At 38.2% G+C, this 11476-nt stretch overlaps 1 protein-coding gene across 7 annotated transcripts in view; it reads right to left on the minus strand.

The window, feature by feature from the left end:
• The window catches only part of MPHOSPH9 (M-phase phosphoprotein 9), a 65596-nt gene extending 54269 nt beyond the window's left edge, over positions 1-11327 (minus strand). The window contains exons 1-4 of one of the 7 annotated variants that reach the window (XM_044243476.1): positions 11284-11313; positions 8607-8871; positions 5154-5307; positions 121-210 (exon numbers count right to left, since the gene is read on the minus strand). In XM_044243476.1, the coding sequence (XP_044099411.1) occupies positions 121-210; positions 5154-5307; positions 8607-8713 (351 nt within the window). In that variant the 5' untranslated portion in view covers positions 8714-8871; positions 11284-11313. Of the gene's footprint in view, positions 1-120; positions 211-5153; positions 5308-8606; positions 8872-11283 lie in introns of those variants that run through there. The other 6 variants (XM_044243481.1, XM_044243477.1, XM_044243482.1 and 3 more) reach the window with 6 other exon arrangements.
• Between the last annotated feature and the right edge of the window lie 149 nt (positions 11328-11476).

Consider the following 11476-nt stretch of genomic DNA (forward strand, 5'->3'; position numbering starts at 1 on the left):
TAAGAGATATTAAAGAGAATCTGGTTTTAGTTCAAAAACAAAACCGGTAAGAAGTATTAACTGCTTCCTCTTCCAAATCTTACAATATAAAAAAAAGAATCAATATAAATAACAACTTACTTGAATTTGGTTGTGGAACTGTTCCTGCTGGGCAACTATCTGTTGTTGGCATTGTTTTTCCACCAGACTGAATAGCTGTAACCACCTGGTCTATTAAATTATAAAATATTTTAGTTAAAAATAATTGTTCATGTAATAGTCACAGAAAAATTCTTCCAGTGGGAAAGGACCTTTTTAAAATGTATTTTTAATGTAAAATGTATAAGCTCGATTAAATAGCTATAAAGCTAGATTTAATGCAAAAATAGAAAGGCAAAGGCATGGTCACCCCTCTCTTATGTAACCTGCAGTCTGGGTAAATCTGAAGGTCTGGGTAAATCTTGTTTTTCACATGGCATCTTAATTTGATGTCACCAGCTCTCATTTCTGATTCAACAAGAATTGGCAGTTGTACTTTATATTTGTCTTAAATTTTTCTTCCTTTCCTCCTAACAGCTAATGATTTTCTTAAACAATTCTTAGAAAAAAGAACCCCATGCCTTAAGACAAGAAATAATTTGGTATTGTGGGATTTAAACCCCTAATTTACTTGTTATTTAAGTGTAAAACAAAAACAAAAGAACCCTTTTCAAGTCAGATACTGAAGTGTCATCACTACAGCTGAGAGAGGAATGAGAAACTCCCTCTGAAAACCCACAGAACTGGCCTAGCCCTCCCTTCTGTCACTGTCAGTTCCTGACCCATCGGACTCTCAAGCGGAGTCAGTGCTCTTACAACCAGACTGCAAAAGCAGGAAAGGGGGCAAGGAGATGTTCAGAGACTAAATTCAGTGTCAAGGCTGGCATCCTTTCAGTAACAGACGCTTGGCAATAATACACAATAAGTAGCTACCATGAAAAAGAGCTTCCCTTACAAACCCTTCCATTATCTTTCCATTCCTGTATTCCTCACAGGGCCGAGAGATCCGGGCCACGCACACCTCCCAACTTCATCCCATCCCTCTCTACCCTCACTAAGTACCTACCAGCCTCACTGGCCTCTCTCTCTTTTTCCTGAACCTGCCAAAACTGTCTTCCACCTGAAAAGCTTTGTCCTCAATGTACCCTCTACCTGGGAAGCTCTCTCTCCAGCTCTTATCATGGCTTCTGCCCCTTCTTGCAATTACAGCTTAACTTCTCCAAGACAGCTGCCCAAACCATCCCATAGTTTCTCCTTTCTAAATGTCATCCTGTGCATTGCCTTCATAGCCTTTAGCACAGAGAGCATCCCGTTTGTTCACTCTGTTAACTCATCATTAAGCACGTAGGACGCAGGGCCAAGGAAAGAGTGGGCACTCGGATATACAGTCTGAGTGAGTGTATGAAAATGGGAACTTCAGGGCCGCCTGGCTGGCTCAGTCAGTGGAACACGCAACTCTTGATCTCAGGGTCATGAGCTTGAGCCCCATGTTGGGGTAGAGTTTACTTTAAAAAATATATATATGTGAATTTCAAGCTCATTTTCCCTTGGTATTATAGACTACACATTCTAGAGGCCCTTCAGATTAAAGCCAGTTCAGTAACCACAACAGAGCAGAATTAAATTGAAAGATATAGAACAGTATTAACGCAAAGGAAATAAAAACTCTCAGGATTGGAAAAGGAAATTTTCGAACAGAAATAGAATTGTACTGATAGGAAGTATTAATTCTAAATCAACTAACTTCAGGATAAAGTAGGTTATATCAAATTCAGTTCCTTATCTTCTCTACTTATCTACAACACGAAGTATCTTAGTCAAAACAGAAATCAGGCAATAGCTTTTTTTTAGTAAGTTATACTAACTTAAATACTTCAGGAGTTATTTTAACCTAAGTTATTAGTCACACAGAACTAAATTACAACAATGATAGAACAACATACATAACAACGATAACCACAAAAAAAAAAATGGCTTCATATTATGTGACACACTTAATGTTAATCACATCCTAATTATTATTTTCTTATTTAAGATATGAATGAATGGAGCTTACTAAGGATATAAATTGGTGGAGATTTTGTTCTTCCTAGTCAGATTTTATATTTTAATTTTCAATAAACATATTTAAGAACATTATAAATGCAGCAAATAATATTATTCACATAATTATTAGGACTATGATTCATGTCTAACTAAAATTATTTATGTGACCTGCATTTTACACACATTGGAGGACGTGGGCATCTAATTAAAACTATCCCTTGCACAAAGCTTTTGATACTATTAGCCTGAAAGGGGTTTCTATAGTCTCGCCTTGTAAATATCCCAATGACTTTGACATCCTAGGCCTGATTCCCAGCTCTCCACTAACAACCTGAGTGGTCCTCAGTAAGTAAATTTCATTTGTGCTTCTCATGAATTTCTAAAATGGGAAGAGTAACACCACACAGGTGGCTGGGAGAATTAAATTTTAAATTCAAATATGATGCATGTGAAGCAGTGATCTCAATGGAAGAACTGTATTTTGAAAAGCTGTGAGGCCATGGCTGTCACAAAGATAGTAAGGGCGCTACCAGCACTCAGTGGGTCCAGGGACACACATCACAGGATGGTCCCCAACAAGGAAAAACTGTCCTGGGTCCATTTTATATTATAAAAATACCAAATATTTTGCTTAGCTCTCAAATCAACAAATCGTCCAGGAATGCCACTATGAAGATGTTAAGTTCGTTTCAGAACTTGATCAGAAGTTGGTCACCGTTTCAGAAAATCATGTCACCAAATGAAGTGCTGGGTCGTCAGTACAACACAGTTGGATCAGTCCATGTCTACCACTGCTGCTTCACAGTGAGTCTACGTGTCAACCCCAGATTGTGCTCCACTACGTCTTCTGATGGGAGTGTGCTGGGCACTTACATACTGAAAAACCTGTTTTCAGACTATAAGTAACTTTGATTCCTCCTCTTTATCACGATTAAGAGGATGACTGTTTTTACGATAGGTACAGGCAGATATATCTGTGAAATGCATTTCAGGATAATATAAGTTGATGTCACTTTAAAAATTGTCAAGTGTGAACTGTCAAATGTAAAATGTAAACTAGTAAATTAATGGTAAAATTATAAAATAAGGGCTTTGGGTCTAATAAGGTTGAGTGCCATGGACAAAAGGTACCTAGTATACTGCTTGACAAATAGACACTCAATAAACGGTACTTAAAATAACTATTATCATATAACCATTACTCTTACATATATAATCAGTAGCACTAAATCGTGAAAATGCAAAAATAATGACTTAAGACAAATTAGCTAATAATGTGCTTTAAAAAATTTACCATCAGAGAAATATTAGCAACAGTAAGCATTTAAGAATATATTAAAGTAATTCTACATAAATGTGTTAAAAATTATTTTCCATTAATCAAAATACATAACCTTCTCAAGTTTAAGGAATGATAAGCCTCAGAATTCCAGAAAAGAGGTTTTAGAAAGAAATTCTAAAGAAATTAGATCTCCAGAGCTCTGAGCTCCATGGAAGGTTTTAAGTTTTGCTTTAATAACATAGATTAATCCCTTACCAATGGTAGAAATCAGACAAATGTTACTATTCCAAAAAAAGATGAAAATATGAAATTCAGGGAAAAGAATCAGGAATAAGACTTGCACAATCCTTACCCCTCCCATTCTTCCTAAAATGCTACACACTAAAATATCAGAGGATTGTGCTTTTGTATGCTACAAAACACATTAATAAATTGGAGAGATTTTACTGAAATGACCAGAAGGATACTTCATATTCTGCCAAACTAAGAAATATCTTAAGAAATGATTCACTAAACAATTACATGTCTACATTATAAAAATTAAGTAGCCAATTAACATTAAATATAAAATAATAATATAATGTTATATCAGAAATGAAGGGGAAAGGAAAAGAAACCGGCTCAAATGCCAAGGTGTCAAGTAGCATGTTGGTATGTTGCCTTATAAAAATCTGTATCTTAAATTCACAAATACATTCTGATTCTAGGATGCTGATTTCAAAGTATTAAAAGTAACAATTTCTAGTTAAACATGAATTTGCCAGAAGAGCAATGCCTTATTTTTTTAAAAAACATGTTAATTCAGGTTCATAAGCTAATGAATAATTATATTAAAGTAAATATTTTTTAATTCCATTTTTAATTGTATCATTTTACAGGTCTCTTGCATTAGAATATACTGACTATTTATTATACGGAAAAAGCAAAAATTGCAAAAACTTAAAACTCAATTTTTCCTAAAGTTTGCAATAATACTCATTTTTATAATATGGATAATGAATACAAGTAATTACTTAAGGGTGGCTGCTTTTGAATCCTTAAACCAGGTATTTTTTCATTCCACTTATTATACATTTTGAAAATAACACAATAGTTTGTATAATAAACATTTTTTAAAATTAAATAAAAATAAATTTAATAAAAAATACATTTAATAAAATCCACTGTTCCCTAAATAAAGAATTTAATAAAAATGTTTTATACAATTTCTATAAAGCATTACCAAATCCAGCCTGTGAAAAATCTAACCTGGGCATAATTCTGTGAAACAAAATTTATTTACATGTATTCTTTTAACTGCTAAATTTTTATATCACAATTTAACCTATGGGCCAAAGAAAGAAACAATTCTGAAAAATCAATATAATTCAAAATATCACAACTAAATGTGATAAGGCATAACTAAAAAGAAGTCTTAATTTATGAGTGGAGCATTCAAAATATTTCAAAGAGCATTTAGGCTTTTTTTTCAAAATGGTAACAATTTTGTATGACTTACCTAAAACATTAGAATTATTAACAATAGTAATAATTTTGGAATTCTCAATTCTCTGAACAAAGCTAATATTCTAGTTGACATTTAAAATATAAATTAGTGTAGCTAATCACTAATATTTGTTCAAACATATTCTTGATCATCTTTTCCATATTGTTTGATATTGTTCCCCAATTACTATATTTGACCATTTCACTCTAGCAGTAAGAATCACTCTCTTTAGGATATAAATTTCTAATAATGTAGAGTTCAGTAGAGGCACATTTACAAATATATTTTTTAAAATTCCACAAATAAAACAAAACTAGATACCTCACAGTTTTTCCAAAGTTCCGAATCAGTCCTTCCACTGTTTTGTAGCTCTTGCATTAAAGAGGTTAGGACTTCAACTGTACCTTGAATTACGGATGGTCTGGTCTTCCCTGAGAAAGAGGATACCCCATTTGTACTAAGGTGGGGACTACTTCTGTTGAAACATAAATAATTCAAATGGTTTTCTTCATTCTACCAAAGTGTTGAATAATTCAGCAGTTCAAGTTTAGCAGAGCAGTACAAAACCACTGACATTTAATCCTTCTTAATGGCACCTCGTTTGTTGAAAATCTGATCACGTTTGTCCACAAAAGGAAAATAGCAGTAAAGAGACAGCACTTTTTTTTTTTTTTTTTTTTTTGAAGAATCCAACAGAAAGACCATCTCCAGAAGTGGGAGAACACTCCAAAGCACCAGCAGAAAATAAAAGTTTCTGCTGTACGATAAGAAAAAGGTCCAGCTTTCTCCAATCTAAATCATTCCGGAGGATTATTTTCCTCTACTGTAAGTACAGCCCTTTTTCTGTAGTGGGGTTTCTTTCTCCACTGCCCAGAATTGCAGTCAAGTCTTGTTAATTGGATCCCCCTAATTTGGTGTGATAAGCGGATGCTTATCTTTGCACCATCTTTGAATAAAAGTTGTGCCAAGCAAATTAGCAGCAAATATTCAGCATTCATTTAGCCCTATTCACTGTGTAAAATACCACTGATTCTTTCCAGGAGGACTGCTTTCCCAAACTTGAGAGGAAGTTATTTCAGATTTGCTTTATAAAAACACAAAGCATAATTAAGGACAATAAACTATGTTTAAATTCCAGTCTAAGAGGTCATTTTCATTTATTTATTGATACCCCATATTGTTTCACAAAGAGTTCATTAAAACACACACACACGCACATACACACAACACAACACTGACGAAAATAACAGAAAAACAATAACAAGGAGAATCAAGGAGTAATAAAAACTCCAGGGAAAGAACATACATGTTGTCCATAAGGGGTTACATGGTTGTGTAATCAAGTCTAAATTTGACCTATTTAACTGCTAGTCATAATGAAAAGGGAGACAAGGTCAGTTACATAATCTTCATTAAAAGGGCACATTTAGGGGGTACCAGGCTGGCTCGGTCAGTGGAGCACGTGACTCTTGATCTTGGGGTGGTGAGTTCGAGCCCCATGTTGGGAGTAGAGATAACATTTTTTTTTTAATTTTAAATAAAATCTTAAAATATGAAACGGGAAGGCACATGTAGGTTTCCCCAGGCAGATTATGTTCTAAAAGGGATTTCTTCCTAGGGGTCACCAAGTGCTGCAGGAAACGAACTTTCAGTGCGTGGGTACAAATTGTGAAGACAGCCATCTCCCCGGACCATTTCCCACACACATTCCCCGCCTTTCACCTTGCTTTCTCATCTTCTATGTTCTTACAAGCTGCCTTAAATTCCTCCCGAGAAAGGCAGAGAATGAACAAACTTTTTAAAGAATTAGTGTATTTATTATACACAGTCTCTTCAAGATCTGGTGTGTTAAAAGACCTTTGACCCTTTACCAATAGGCCCCAAACTGCCGTGTTTTTGCTTCATTGTACCTGCTTTTATAGCTGGTCTCCTCTCTAGTGGGCTTTGCCTCTTGGCTGTTTTTAGGCTATTAGAAATTTAGAAATCAAATAACCACGTTTGTCAGATTATTTACAAAATGAGAGCAAGCTGGCTCTGATTAAAAACAAACCAAACACTGGAAAGTTTAAAAAGAAAATGCATAAAATGCATTGTTGGAGAGTTATCTATTTTTGTCCACTCACTCAGGGTCTGTTTATTTTGCTTACTTCCTAGTACTCAACTTTAATTGCTACTTCCCAGATTGGTAAGGTAGTTCTGAAATATTAAACATTACTTGTACTGTTATTTTTAAAATGCAGAAAAACAATATTTAGGCAACTAAATTTTAAAGACATGCTTGTAATCTACCAGAAATTTTAAAACAGTGTGAAGAGGGATGCCTGGGTGGCTCAGTCATTAAGTGTCTACCTTCAGCTCAGGTCATGATCCCAGGGTCCGGGATTGAGTACAGCATAGGGCTCCCTGCTTGATGGAAAGCCTGCTTCCCCCTCTCCCTCTGCCCCTCCCCCCTGCTCATACTCTGTCAAATAAATAAATAAAATATTTTTTAAAAAATTGTGCTTTGGGGTGCCTGGGTGGCTCAGTGGGCTAGGCCTCTGCCTTCGGCTCAGGTCATGATCTCGGGGTCCTGGGATTGAGCCTCATATCAGACTCTCTGCTAGGTGGGGAGCCTGCTTCCCCCTCTTTCTCTGCCTGCTGCTCTGCCTACTTGTGATATCTCTCTCTCTCTGAGTCAAATAAATAAAAATCTTTAAATAAATAAATAAATAAAAATAATTATGCTTTGGGGCACCTGGGTGGCTAAGTCATTAAGTGTCTGCCTTCAGCTCCGGTCATGATCTCAGGGTCCTGGTATAGAGCCCTACATCGGGCCCCCTGCTTGGCAGAGTCCGCTTCACCCTCTCCCCCTGCTTGCACCCCTTTCTCTTGCTAATTAATAAATAAAATCTTACCAAAAAAAGGGAAAACAAGTATTTTTTCACAATGATCCCCATGCAAAAGTACATTATCTGTGGAAGATATAAAAGGGAAGGGCTGAAACTATTCTTTTCCCCAAAGATTTTATTTATTTATTTGACACAGACAGCAGGAGAGGGAACACAAGCAGAGGGAGTGGGAGAGGGAGAAGCAGGCTCCCAGCTGAGCAGGGAACCCAAGGCAGGGCTCCATCCCGACCTGAGCTGAAGGCAGACACTTAACAACTAAACCACCCAGACGCCCCTGAAACTATTCTTTTTTTTTTTCTTTTTCCTCTCAAAGATTTTATTTATTGGGGCGCCCGGGTGGCTCAGTGGGTTAAAGCCTCTGCGTTCGGCTCAGGTCATGATCCCCGGGTCCTGGGATCGAGCCCCCATAGGGCTCGATGCTCAGCAGGGAGCCTGCTTCCTCCTCTCTCTGCCTGCCTTTCTGCCTACTTGTGACTCTGCTTCTGCAAATAAATGAATAAAATCTTTTTAAAAAAATTTTTTTAAATTTTTTTAAAAATAATTTTTTTTAAGTTTTTGTTTATTTATTTGACAGGAGAGAATGAGAGAGAGTTGAGCATAAGAGGGGGAAGCTCAGAGGGAGAAGCAGACTCCCCACTGAGCAGGGTGCCTGATGCCACTCCAGGATCCTGACTCAGGAAGACAACTGATCAAGAAACTGAGCCACCCAGGCGCCCCCCTGAAACTATTCTTAACTAATCCCTGAACAGCTCCTGGTAGAGGGCTGTCATTGTTATTTAAATGCGAACAAATAAGTATATGATACTACTTGGATAAACTATGCAAATAAACTTATTTTGATTTGTTGTTACATTTTTTTTTTTAAATCTATCTATCCCATTCTTACCTATTAGTATTTAAGTTCAGTCCAAAAGACTGGGGAGAACTTTTTATATCAGATTCTACAGAAGATGAAGGTTTTCGTAAAGGTTTCACCAAATCAAAATCTTCCATATTGTACAGAAATCGTTATACTCTCTTATTTGAAAATGTAGGTTCTTTCAGTGTTTGAAGAAACTGAATCCGAGTCATCTTCAGATGCTTCATCGTCTACAGGCATTTTCAGTTGCTAACATTCAGAACTGTGAAATATCCTAAGCTCCCAAGAGAGTCTGAAAATGAATGGAGGAAAAAATACTATAAAAAGCCACTAAACCTAGCAACTGTCTTTTCACTACTTTGGAAACCTTGATCCTTTTATACATGTCTACATTAAGAACAGCAACAGCATTTATAATAATCAAAATGCAGAAACAATCGATGTGTCCAACAACTGATGAATAAACAAATGTTATATATATATATATACACATAATGGAGTCTTTCTCAGCCATAAAAAGGTATAAAATACTGATACATACTATAATGTGGATAAACACTGAACTATTAGGTTCAAGTAAAAGAAGCTCAGTAAAAGATCACCTAGTGTGTGATTCCATTTATGTGAAAAATCTAGAAGAGCAAATCTCTTGAGACAGAAAGATTTATGACTGCCAGAAGGTGGGGGAAGGAGACAATGGTACTGACCAAAAATGGGTATGGAGTGTCTTTTTGGGATGATGAAAAGTTCCAGAATTACATAGTTGCACAACCTGTCTGTAAATATACAAAAAACCTGTGACTTGTACACTTTAAAAGAATGTATTTTATATTATGTGAATTATCGCTCAAAAAAAAGGGTGATTTGGCAAAAGTTGCATTCTTCTTTTGCAGGTAGTATTTCAGAATTTTATGTGTTTAATAAGATTCTAAACACAATTCTACTATGTAACAATTGAACACTTACATGCTTTGTTCATTTGTTTAATAAGTTCTACTGAAGGATCCATACTTGTTAATTTATACTTCGAACAGGTAAATTGGAACTACTTAGTATTTAATTTGGTATTAAACACAGACAATTCAATGGTTGTTTCTCCACTGGCTAGAAGGTAGGAGTGGAAGAAATGCACTTAGAGCTACCATAGCCTTTACTACTCTATGCATTTATTACCTGTCTAAAAACAAACTATTTGCCAGGTCAACTAAAAATAACTGCTCAAGTGATGCAGGTAACCGATGCTAGGTGTACAGAGACAAATTAGCTGTAACAAATCAAACACCATGCTTCCTTCTTAGGGAATTCATGTTCTTGTGTGCGGTTTTTGTTTTCGGGGTTTTTTTTTAAGTGAAGGAACAAGAGAAGAATAAAATTTAAAAAAAAAAAAATCTATGCTGTTTACAAGACAGCTTAGGGAGTGCAAAAGAAGGAAAATTATCTACCATTCTGATTCCACTAGGTTCCCACTTTCTAGGCCTGGTTTATAAAGCAGAACCCGAAAAAACAGCAGCTCTTAAAGGAACCATTTCCACCGGGAGAAAGGTTATGTGAAAGCCAAGGGTAACAGGACTACCTCAATGGATTTCTCTCCGGGGGCTCAGCCCATCGCCCACCACAAACGGGGTATTGAAAAAGTCCGGGGCTGCATCTTCCACCTGGCAACGAAAATCGCTGGATTCAAATCACCTGCTCTTCTACCAGGAAAATACAAGCTCCCCAGGGATATGGATCTGCAACCCCATCCAGTATGTCCGCCAGCCGAGGTAATCCCGGATGCAGAAGATGCAGATGAAAAACCACTTGGGATGCAAAGATGCTTCTGCGGGGGTGGGGGGTGGGGGCGTGAGGGGAGGGAATGAAGGAAGGCGGGGAGAAACCCCCGACCTGAATGCAAAATTAAAACAAACACACAAACACACACACACACACACACACACAAAACAAAACTCGAAGGACAATGGATATAAGCACAGAGCCATGTTTATATTTGCCGGTAACGAAATGTCACGCTCTTGGTCCCCAAGACCCCTAGTAAAAAAGAAAGAGGGGAAGAAGAAAAAAAAAAAAGACCAGCTCGGGGGCTGCTGATACTATAAAAGTTAACCCGGCGCTGGGCTTTGCCGGGAGCCTGAGCGGGTAAGGAAGAGAGGATTCCCGAGGTTTTGAGGCCAGACCCCGACCACCTCGCCCTCGCAGTCAGCCCTCAACTGCTGATGGTGGCTCTCGGGTCAAAGTGGGACCGGGAGGGAGAACCACCGAATGCAGCCGCCGCAACTGGAGGCAGCAAAAGGCGGAAAGAAAACCCGCCAGTCCAGCAACTACCATCGCGATTCCCAAAGCACACCAAGGAAAATAAGGAAGATCTCAATAAATAAACAAATAAATAAGCAAACAAACAAATAAATAAATAAATAAAAGAGAATTAGAAGAAAAATCCCACAAGCCCCCCGCCCCTGGGGAAGAAGCGCTCTGCGATTGGACCGCGCAGGTGTCACTCAAGGGCACTGAGTCTAGAAAAGGCACACGGCCGCGGCCGAAGCCCCCACACACCGGAGGGATGCGGCGGGGGTTGCGTCGTCTGGTCGTCGCCCTCCCCCGCCCTAAATCCACCACCAGGCTTGGGGTTCTGCTAAGGCCTTGTCTTTCAGAACTCAAACCCATACCCCCGCGGCCGAAGGCTCCCCGCAGGCGGGCGACCGCTTACCTGGCCGCTGCTCCCACAGCCGATGTCAGGGTCGGACGAGCGGCCTCTCGCGACCGTTAAACTCGAGGGAGCGTGCGCGCGCCCGGCACCTTGCTCGCGATTGGCTGTTTGTAAGGGGGCGGAGACGGCCGATCCCCGACGCGCGCTTCGGTCGCCCCTTTCCTTCCCGCCCCTCGCGCCAAAGAGGGAGGTC

The sequence above is a fragment of the Neovison vison genome, chromosome 3, assembly GCF_020171115.1.
Source record: "Neovison vison isolate M4711 chromosome 3, ASM_NN_V1, whole genome shotgun sequence".
Lineage (NCBI taxonomy): Eukaryota > Metazoa > Chordata > Mammalia > Carnivora > Mustelidae > Neogale > Neogale vison.